The sequence below is a fragment of the Citrus sinensis genome, chromosome 9, assembly GCF_022201045.2.
Source record: "Citrus sinensis cultivar Valencia sweet orange chromosome 9, DVS_A1.0, whole genome shotgun sequence".
NCBI lineage: Eukaryota > Viridiplantae > Streptophyta > Magnoliopsida > Sapindales > Rutaceae > Citrus > Citrus sinensis.
In genome coordinates this window covers 7157362-7169194 of record NC_068564.1, presented here as the reverse complement: position 1 = coordinate 7169194, position 11833 = coordinate 7157362, and the positions used below count along the sequence as shown (strand labels likewise).

The following is an 11833-nucleotide window of genomic DNA, read 5'->3' as shown; positions in this document are numbered from 1 at the left end:
AAAATTAACAAATAATATATAAAATCAATTAATTACTAGTATTATTAATTTTCATAATTATATTTTAATATTACATTGGTGATTATTAAATTTAGTACAATCAATTAATGTAACAAATTATTAAATTAAAGTACCAATTTAATTAGAATATAAAAAACAAAATAAAAAATATATTTCAAGTAAATCATGAATAAAATAATTAATTCATTAATTAAATTTTAAGTAATAAATAAAAGATGGTGTTATATATGAAAAAAATTTACAAATGAACATTTTTTCCTCTTATTCTAATCCCATTTAAATCTATTTATAAATTGGTATTGCCAATCCCCTTTATTTAACAACTAACTTAGAATTTAGTCTCTCATAATCCAATCCAAGGAAAATTGCTAAATATGGAATAATATTTAATCTCAAAGTTAGTATAATCCCACACTTAGTCCTAAATCTCAAACATAACCCAATAAATAGTCAAAAAGAGGGTATGTATAACCATTTACGAAACTTAGTGGATTTATTTGATCATTTAAGCAAACCTTCGATATGGGTGGTTTTTCCCTAATGCTGAATACATATCAAATATCATTTTTTTTTTGGTTGAAAATATTGAAGGTTGCATTAATTATCCAATTATAAAGAGTACCTCCTCTTCACTTGTTGAAAACTTGTTTTATGATAGAATGAATATTGTCATTTAATTAATTCGTAAACCAACTGCATGCTTAAAATAACCGTAAAACGTTGCACGACAATGCTTAATCGTACTCACTTTTAATCTTAAAAGTCATTAGTTATCGCCAACTTTTCTAAATGCCAATATACATCCAGTGTCGGTGCATTGAACACGAAAGTGTGTGCATATATAATCTTTATAAATTTGACAGCACTATATATTATTATTTGCTAGCTGGTGAGTCCATTTTGCAGCAGTTGCAGATTAAAAGCCATTATATGCTTCATCGTAGACACCGAAGGCGAGAGAAAAACCAATACAGAATTCCTAACAACGTGTCTGAATCACAAAATTATCATTATCATCATTGTGGAGTTGCCATTATCGATCGTAATGCCACAAAGCTACGTGATTGAAGAAATGCGCACATTGATATAAAAACCAGAAAAAACCCCTTCACCAAAATAAGTCTAATTCCTTCTCTAGAGAAGCATGAGATCAACTGTAACAGTTTAGTGATTTCATCAGCCACTCTCAACAGATATGCTTGCACACTGGAAAAAGTAGGCACTCGAGGAGGAGAACCACAAAACATCATCAACTGGCGAGTAAAACAGCAACGGCAGCAAATAACCGCAGAAAACAGAAAAAAAAAATTAGCAGCAAATAAAACAGCAGCAAACAGTATTAATAAACATGCGACAACCAGTGGGTAAAACACGATAGAGAACAGCAAAAATCAACAATAAAAGCAGTAAAAAAAAAACAGCAGATAAAACAACAGCTAAAGCAGCGAAAACAGCAAAAATCAGCAGCCAAAGTAGTAAAAAATAGCAAATAACAGAGTGGCAAAAAATAGCTAAAATCAGTAGCAAAAGCAGCAACAAAGAACAGCAGCACAAAACTCAAACAACGTAGAACAACAGCACAAAACTCAATGAGGCCATTATGCACCTTAATATAAGCATCCCATAGAGACTTCTCTGCGCTTACAATTTTGTTTTCTGGATCCAAAACAAAGCCGCTGCAATTCGATCAAGATAACATCTCATGTACAATTCGAATTTGCATCTTTAAAATCTTTATGCGAGATTCAATGTGTGATTTCACTTTTATACCATGTCCTGGTGTTCAACCTAGGTTTACTGCACCCAAATTGCAGATAGTTTACTCATAAAACAGCACCCAAATTATGGTTTCATCTTGACACAATTATGCTTGATTCTTAACATATATCCAATAATTTCAACATGTACATGTATAATTTTCAAGCTCTCACGCATAAAAAAATCTCCTTCAAGCTTACAGAAATCATGATAGAAATCCGCATATAGCCTAGAACAAATTGCCTTCAAATAAAATCACCCGTGGCTTCCAGATGTAGGCTTTACAATCCAGCAAACATAAGTTCTTAATTGGCTAGCCAAGGAAGAGTAACATAAATTGGTTAACTAACTGACAGCTATCTAACAGAGTCAAAAAAGAAAAAAATATCTCGTAAACTTAAGATGTGTAAAGTTCTTGCATCTGCATCAGTACAAACATTATTTCTTCAATAGCCAATCCATAAATATAACACATGCTAAGCAGTAAAATTTCTTGATCTTGATGGATGCCACCTTGTCTGGAAGATCTTCGACTTCATATGGGTGTATGCACTTAGAAAGTTTCTTCAAATTCAAATAAAAAATAAAGACCGGCAGAACATGCAAGGACAGGGGAAAAATATTTAAAGAGAATGTTGACTCACATTACTTGGTCATCGAAAAGTAATAAAGCATTTCAATAATAAAAACCCAAGCGTTCACAACTTAGGGAGAAAGAATACCATTAGTTTGTAAACTCAAATGATAAAACCATGAAAACCCAAAAGAAATAGAAGTAATCTTCAAAACGCGGCTGAGTCAACCCAGGGGATAGCATGCAGCGTTTCTTAGCTAGAGATGGAGTTCTTATACAGAAAGTAAAGAAGCAATTCGTACATATCACACACTGAGCACTTCTTGCTTTCATCTCTAAATGACGGGAGTTTCCTTACAGCATTAAGACTTGACAGAGTAACCCGTCTGCAGAACCAAGAATGGCCTAAACCAGTGCAGCCCTTCTCGTACTACAAAAACCTTTTAAGTTAGGAAACTTCTCCCGTAACATATGGAGGCTTTTAGGCTCAGCAGCTTGATCCTCTCCAAAATGGCAAGCATCCTAATGCGAGAAGCTTCATATAGTCCACACCCGCCAGCGGCCTCTTTGTCATCATCTCAAGTCTGTTCCATAGAAAATTCACTTGTTACCGTAGATTCCTTTGTCGTGAACCATGCGTCTTAGCAAACTTGAGAGATGCCAAAGTCTTCGGTGAACCATTATAACTCAGTTTATGATGCACCAAGAAAATTAGATCATTGTAATTTTACATAAAAGAAAATTTCACTTACAATTCAATTTTTACCACATCACTAGTATGATCCGGAACCACCACTACCCATGTAACTGCTGCCTCCCATACCACGATCAGGATACATTGATGAGTACGAGCTACCAAGAACCTGCTATGTGAGACAGAACAGAGTCATACGAAACATGGCAAAGATTGATGATCAAAATTGTCCCAAATTAAACCCGATAATTGTAATTGCTATTACAAAATACAGCCATTGAACTCAACTGACAACTCGGTACTCACCTTCACCGGCGCAACAACAAAGACGGAGTGACGGCAGGCGGCTGGCGAATATGACGGCAGATGAGCGTGAAAGCTGGCCGTCGGCGTCGCCGAGAGAGGCTCTCTGTCTCAGTGGTCAATCGTTGGTATCACTCATAATCAGTTTGTATCTAGTGGGTCGAGGTGAAACGGTGCCGTTTCAGAATTCAAATTGCCCTCCAAGTTCCAAGCTTCTTTAATTTTTCATTTAAACTAGATAAAAATAAAAAATTAAATGGTAATACCGTAATATGATGATGTGATTAACAATACTTAAAACTTTTTGTTGTACAGAATTTACATCCTAAAATACATAGAAGTTGTAGGTTCTACTATAATAAATATTCTTTCGAATTATCATTTTATATTGAGAAAGAAGTATTGCAAAAATATGAATTTTCTTCTTCAAGTGTCTTATAAAAAGAGCCCTCAAGAAACATGTTCACTAATTTCACTTCAAGGCCAAAATGCAATATCTAATTAGTTTGCCAACTGATAATCAGTTTGTTCGATTGCCAAACTCGTAAAGAATAATTGCTGATCAAATGAATTTAGAGCCCGATCAAATGAATTACATGAATTTGAGAGTATATTATGAGAATTTGAGAAATGCTGAAACATTATTGGTATTGAAACATATGATTAAGATTATCAGTAATGATCACACAGCCACACATATATACATTACGCAGTGTACTTATCATCAGCAAATTACATAATCACAAGTAATGAATATATAATACATGTAATTTTAAAATGCAGTATTAAAAAACCGTTGAACCTCTGTGCTGACGGTCTGTGCAGTTTGGCTGAACCTCTCCAAAGAAAGCTGCAATATTTTGGGAAAAAAAAAGTAAGAAAAACAAAATAGGGGATAAATTGATTCCTTGCTTACCACATCATATGTTATATACAGACTTTACTAAGGGAAAAAGAATCATCATCCTTAATATAAAAAAAATTTGTTTTAATATTAACGGTTGCATAAATTAGTAAATTATAAAGGGAACCTTCTCCCCTTGTTAAAAAAACACTTGTTTTATGATAGAATGAAATTGCCTTTCAGTTAATTTCTAAGCCAACTTTTGCCTTAAGATAACCATAAAACGTTACATAACAATGCTCCATAATCTGATAAGCCTACTTTTAATCATGAAAGTCATTAGTTCCCGCCGGTTTTTCTGAATGAAAATCATATAGATGGTTCCCCAGTTTCAGTGCATTGAAGACGAAAGAGTATGTATATATAATCCTTATAAAATTTGACAGCACTATGTTTTATTATTTGCCGGCTAGTGAGTTCCTTTCGCAATGATTGCAGATTAAAAGCCATAACACCTTAAACAACCTTAATCATAGACACAGATGGGGAAAGAAAAACCAGTAAAGAGTTCCTAACAATATGCCCCAATCATAAAATTATCATTATCACAATTGTGGAATTGCCATTATGTTAATGGCACAAAGCTACGTGATTGAAGGAATGCACACACTCATATACCCAAAAAGAAAAGGCTTCCCCAAATTAATGCCAAATCCTCTGCTTGCATACTGAAAAGTAGGCACTCGAGCATGAAAACCACAAAACAGATTCTTCTGAATGGAAAATGTTGATGAACTCTTTAAGGCTTTTGCTTTTTCTCGATGTCATACGGCACACACATATCTGCTGCCGAGGCTGCCGTCTTCATCTGAAACCACACATCAATTTCACCCACCATCAAGACCACACAACGGGTAAATTTTCGAGCAAGAAAGATTAGCAAGCCAAATGATATCAGAAGAACTATTACGTCTACAAACAATTTGAGAATCTTCAGCTCCTTGGGGGCAAGCAAATGCATACAGGATTTTTGTTTTCATCAAAAATCCAAAATTTCTCTCAATCACATAAATATTTACTTTTGATGGACAGTTCACTAACTGACGAAGGAGTTTACCCTAACTGATCCCATTTCTGTGCTTTTAGAACTCAAGCATTCTTAAATTGCAATCTAAAGTAATCATATCCTCTTACAATTCATTTGGTATTCATACAACTCTTATCACATACAGGTTTGGTCTCCTTATTCCATATAGACCTTCAATAACACTATTGTGAATATCCTTCTGATTATTTGTGGTCACCAACCTAATAAATGTAGTCTTAATTACATAGCTTTTGCATTCATTCATCACAGTGTGTTTTCACTCTCCACAATCAATTATAACTACGATGACAAAGACGATGAGTGAAAACGAAGAAAATGATCATCCCAGGCATATCCACGACAATCCATTTAACATACAGAAAAGGTTTGAGTTTTAACATTAGAGCATATCACACAGCATGAAAATCTAAAACAGACTCAATTCAAGATCCATAATGCCAGTGTAAAATGTCAACTTTACCCATGCAAAGGTTTCCTTAATTTGTAGACATCAAGAAATTTATTTAAACGAACATTACCATCATATGGGGTTGAAGTTACCTGTACGACATTAATCGTTTGCTTGATTGCGCCCATGCGAATAAACTCAATGCAACTAGGAAGGAAAGAGGCGAACCCTGTTGCACAGCAGTCGCCACAACCTGAAAGAAGAAATTGTTTGAAAATCGAGAAACTGGGGAAATATTTCTATTTTCAGAACAATCTAATAGTAAGAAAATGAGAGCCTACATCCACCAAACTTTCCCTCTGCTTCTCCGCAATAAGAAATAGGATTAGGTAAAGGAGCTGCAGGGTTGAAACAGTTGGATCAGGTAAAAAGTACTGATAACATTTGCAAATCCTGATATGTATAATAACACGGAAAGCTACAATTACCTCACACGCCACACAACAATAACCCATAAACATCCGGTTCCCATAATAGGCTTTGAAAAGCCAATTTTTGCTGTCTTTTGCATCTTTATGGCTAGTTTTTCCTGTTAAGAATGTACTGCAACAGAGATAAAGAGTGGTAGGCATTTTTCCCAACGAAAGTAACACTTTTCTTTAGTAAATATGAAAAATAAAAAATAAAAAATCTCCCAGTTCCACGAGCAATTTCATGTAACATGAGATTATGTCAGGGAAACGAAAAGGTACCTGTACATCTGCAGCCATTGACTACCAATATCTAATACAGGTAGTGACACAAAAACCAAACCAGGCCTGCATGGAGATGCAAGATAGCTCAATTATGCCTTCATCTTAAAACATTAGATTACGGGTCAAGAAAACGTAACAAAGTCTTCCCTGTATACTTGAGAGAGTATTACCAGTAGACAAGCTGTACTAATCCTGAAATGCAAAAGATTATTGACAAAAGACGAAGGCACGGACAATAATCCAAATTAGTATGTGTATCTCCACGAACCACAACGAATGATGACTAATGATACATTGGGGGGTGGGGTAGAGAGAAATTACCTATCCGTTACCATGTCTAAAACAGCTCCAAAGGTCGAAACTGAACCAGAAAGACAAGAGAGTCAAATGCAACATCTTAGGTACTGGCTACTACTAGTTACAAATTACTGCTTAATGCTGGAGATAATAAATGCGCTTATCATCAAATTGACTAGAGAAAAGCCTTCAATCCAGAAATACGCCTCAAATCTTTGACTGTCAGCGAGGCCTGTTCTAGAAAATTAGTGATAGACAGAGTTTCTAAGACATTTAGAGTGAATGTTGACACGCTATGCAGTTCAAATACCACTGTACCAGTCGCTAATCGTAATAATAACAGAAAAAGAATGTGACTCAATGTTGCAGCTTAAAAGTAAAATAAAGGTGTAACTGGGCATGGATTAAAACTCCAAAAGCGGAATTGATGTGATATTTGAAAATGATATTGAACCGACAATATAAGAAGACTATAATAAACTCAATCATCTTAGTCAGGGTCAAACATCTAGCCTAACCGTCAATGTGAGAGGCGAACGTTTGCTTTGACTGGATAAAGACTATGAGAAACAAACCCACAAAAAAATATCAAACAAACCCACAAAAACTCACCAATTATAGAACTATAGCCGAATCACATTAACAAATCTAACAGTTTGAAGTAGTCGTAACTTTCTTGTAATGCTCCCACTAATCACAAATTGTCTATGATGATTCGACAGAGCTTCAGTTGTTATTAGGAAAGCTGTTTATTAAAGGGCATCCAATAAAAAAGTAATCTCCGAAACTCGGCTGAGTCAACTCACGGGATAGCACGAAGCGTTTCTTACCTGGAGGTGGAGTTACTGGCGGCCGGTGAGCAAAGTCGAGCTAGGCCTTGTTGCCACGGATATTCTTGGCGACGTCAGCATAAACTCTTGCTGCTTTTTCGGCTGTGCCGAGCCAAACGCGGACGCCCTTGTAAGGGTCTCTAATTTCAGCTACCCATTTCTCCCATGGCCTCTGCCTTATTCCTCTGTACACGTTCTTGCGAACTCGCTGTGTCTTCTTCTCCTTTCCCTCATCAGGAGCATCTCGTTTTTGTTAAGTCGTAAAATGAAATCGAAGAAGAAAGTGAACATTAGGATTGTTTCATTCAAACTCTTTACTTTTTCGTCGATGTCATACGGCACGCACGCATCCGCTGCATGTCTTCATTTGAAACCGTGAATAAATTTCACCACCGTCAAGGGTCTCAAGACCGCCACACAATTGGCAAATTCTTTTTACCAAAATAATTAATTAATTAATTTGATTAATACGAAGAAAGTCATTGAATTTTAATCAAAACAGAGTTTCATACCATTTTTGCTCCTTGTAAAGAGTCCGCGAGTCTCTCCCTATATCTTACCTGATCAATTAATTAATAACATATATATATATATATATATATATATAGTAGGTCGAGCTAGATTGCAGTTGCAAGCTTCTTTAATTTTCTCACATCAACTTTAATTTTCGTTTTAATATTTTCTATTGTACAGAATTTTCATCCTAAAATACATAGAAGTTCTAGGTTCTATTACAATACATATTCTTTCGAATTAGTCATTTCATATGGAGGAAAAAAAAAACAAAAACAAAAACCTCCACAAACATGCTCACTCATTTCACTTCAAGGCCACGAATCACGATGCAATATCTAATTAGTTTGCCAACTGCTTTTGATTAATATGCGAATCATGTCACAAAAAGGTTACCATTCGAAAGAATAAATGGTTAATTTCAAGAAGCCGATTTGTTTTCATTTCTTCCTGGGCAAATGTAAGTCGTCAATCACAGAGCACAAAATACAGACACCACCGTTCCCATTACACAACACATCAATGTTCTTCACAAATCTGCAGTCAATGCAAATTATATTACTGAGAAATTCAGTAATGACCACACAGGCACACACATATACCTCACTCAATGTACTTATTTATCAGCAAATTACATAACCACACGTAACGAATATATAATACTTGTAACTTTAAAACACAACATTAAAACCTTTGAAGCTCTGTTCTGAAACACGTTAGAGTAATATTTTCACTGTCCCTGCAGTTTGGTTGAACCTCTCCCAAGAAAGCTGCAATATTTGGGGAAAAAAAAGGATAAGAGGAAGAATAGTCAGATGTTTCCGCGCAAGTTAAAGTATTAACAAAGATTGAAATTCCATATGAAGATAACTATATAATTAAAAAAAAATCTCATTATAAGTTCCATTTTTAAAAATCCTGAACTGTTTGAATTTAGAAACAGATCTGACCCCTAGAACAGTGCGGTTTCCAAAATATTATTTTTGTGTTTTGTACTGACAAACTAGTTATGTATTAGAAGAAAATAAATTAGTACAAATTTGATTGAACTAACTAACGTTCAAAGTCAAGTTTTCGTTTGGTAAACATAACAAAACATTAAACTATAAACGGTGTAGCCGTATGAGAAATTAAAAATTAGAAAGCTGCATGAAAAGAGGAAATATAACAGAGTGGTATGCTTATTGAAAAAAAAATCCATACCTAATAATCACTTGATTTAATCATCTCGCCTTCAAGTAAAATCTCAGGGATATGTGCAATCTTGGGCCAATCTTCACCTGTTGGCGGTTTGCATCGTTCACTCAGTGCAGGACATCCTGCAATGGCCAATGATTTCAGAGTAGTGAGGTGATGCATATCCTCTGGCAGCGATGACAATTTTGGACAATTCCCGATGACAAGAACCTCAAGTGCTTCGAAATTTCTCAGTGACTCTAGTAGTGCCATGAAGTTGGGACAACCAAGAATTAACAAGTTCTGTAAAGTATCAGTAGAACCTTGGAGAAGCCATTGTGGCAGTTCTAATAACTGTGTTATTTCCTTGATGAAAACCCGCCGAATGTGAGGCCTTGTGTTTTTGCGATCATGATGACTTCCTTCACCTTCCATTTCCATGTTCAAATTAAGATCAAGGCTTTCACAGCTAGCCAAATACAGATTCTCTAATGAGCTAAGATATTTGATAGCAGGTGGCAATGAGATTAGACGAGGACAACTTTCAATTGATAATGTTCGAAGGACACTTAATTGATCTATCTCCTCGAACAAATGTTCTAAATTCCAGCAACTAGAAATTGACAAACAACGAAGAGAACCCAAGCTCCTTATTCCACTCTCTTGCAAAGACTTCTGTTTTGTGGTTAGCGCTAACAATCTGAGATTGACAAGGTACCTTATGTCTTTAGGCAACTCTTCTAGCTCCAAACATCCAGCAAGATTCAGTGTTTGTAAACTCTGTAGCTCGCAAATGGATTTTGGAAGTTTCTTGATTTTATAATTTTTCGACAGATCAAGATATCTCGTGTGCTTCAAATTACCCATCTCTCTTGGACAAACCTCAATAGCAGAGCCACTTAAATCTAGCACTCTTAGGAACTGCGACTTTGAGATGCATGATTCAATAAATGATTGGCTTGTCTTCTCATCATCATCAGTTGAAAAGAAAATGGTTCTAACACGACCTAGATCAGATAAAAGGCTTGAAAAGTCATTTCTTGACGCATTAGCAGCAACAAATGACAAATGGCGGACTTTTTTGGGAATAAATTGACAATCAGAGTTCACTACTAGGAATTCATCTTTAGCCACTAGCAGGGCAAGATCATGCATAAGGTCGTGCATTTTGAAAGAGAACGTCTCCATTCCTAACATCCCAAAACTCAAATCTTGGAAGAAAAATCTTGATAGTAATTCCTTCAAGTATCGCATACCAATATCATCTAACTCTTCTTTCTTATTATGCGATTGGAGAAGACCATGAGCCATCCAAAATTGAACCAAAGAATCACCATAAAATTGATAACCCTTCGGAAAGATTGAACAATAAGCAACACATTGTTTCAGGTGAGGTGGCAATTGATCGTAGCTTAACCTCAGAGCACGTAAAATGCCAGTGTCCATTTGCTCTAACTGCCATATCTCAATATCCCTCACATATTCCCAATTACGTTTATCTGTTTTGCCACATAATAGACTTCCTAGTGCTCTGACTGCCAGAGGAATTCCCCCACATTTCTTCACAATTTCTTCCCCGATTTTTATGAGGTTTGGATGTTTATCTCGCTCTTCTTTAAATGCACATTTCATAAACAAAGACAAGCAATCCTCGAATGGTAGACCTTGTAAGTTGTAGCCAGTAGTACCTCCCCTCGTGCCCATGATTGAAGCAACCTTCCTGCTACGTGTGGTTACCAAAATTTTGCTTCCGTTAGCACCTCCCAACAATAAGCTTTTTAATTTACGCCATGCTTCAGGATCTTCGTTCCATACATCATCCATAACAAGCAAGTATCTCTTACTATTCAAATGATCTCGCAAGATTCGTTGCAATTGTTGTGTATTCAAGTCACCTAGGAACACACACTTTCTCATAATTTGTACAATGATCGACTCCATAATCTCTCTCATAATTTGTCTCCCACCAAAATCCTCAAAAACACGCATCCAGATTTTCAACTCAAAATGCTCTTCTACCCTTTGGTCATTGAACACCAACTGTGCAAGAGCAGTTTTGCCCAGACCTCCAATTCCCACAATAGGAATAACAGACAGAGTTTCACTTTCGCCAGAACTTGCTTGCATCAATAGTTCAATAATCTTTTCTCTATCTTTATCTCTTCCAATAATATCTGATGAAAGCACAAAGGAGTGAGTGGATTCCCTTTCTTTGTGCACAACTCGCCGATGATCGTCAAGTCGTTCAATGAGATTAAACTCACCCCTCAATTTTGCAATCTCATCAAACCTCTCTCGAATTTTCTTGATTTGATGACCCATTCTAAAACGAAAAGCTATCGGATTTGAGCATCCAAAAAAGTTACGAAACTTTCTTCCGATGCTTCTTTGCTTCATGACTTGCCTTCGTAGATCTTCCACCTCAAATTCATCCAACACATCTTCTGCATCATAACAAGCATCCTTAAGTTTTCCCAGCCAATCGCTTAACCGGTGATTATGGATTTGCTTTTCCTCAGCATCCAAAACCACACTTTTGACAGTGGTTAACGTCTCCTTTAACAGATGCCAT

At 35.9% G+C, this 11833-nt stretch overlaps 1 protein-coding gene and 1 pseudogene across 1 annotated transcript; both read right to left on the bottom strand.

Annotated features, from left to right (window-relative positions):
- Nucleotides 1-4593: 4593 nt before the first annotated feature.
- On the bottom strand, nucleotides 4594-6841 carry LOC102615086 (CDP-diacylglycerol--inositol 3-phosphatidyltransferase 1-like; annotated as a pseudogene).
- Nucleotides 6842-8562: 1721 nt separating this feature from the next.
- LOC102614307 (disease resistance protein RGA2-like) lies at nucleotides 8563-11268 on the bottom strand. Its single transcript, XM_052433098.1, has 2 exons — nucleotides 9289-11268; nucleotides 8563-8855 (listed from the first exon to the last, which is right to left on the bottom strand). Exon 1 carries the CDS (start codon nucleotides 11248-11250, stop codon nucleotides 9289-9291), a length of 1962 nt encoding a protein of 653 aa, XP_052289058.1. The 5' UTR covers nucleotides 11251-11268; the 3' UTR covers nucleotides 8563-8855.
- Between the last annotated feature and the right edge of the window lie 565 nt (nucleotides 11269-11833).

Bases quoted from the DNA above. Each gene is read 5' to 3' on its own strand.
- LOC102614307 (XM_052433098.1), bottom strand. From the start codon at position 11,250: ATGCGTGTTTTTGAGGATTTTGGTGGGAGACAAATTATGAGAGAGATT.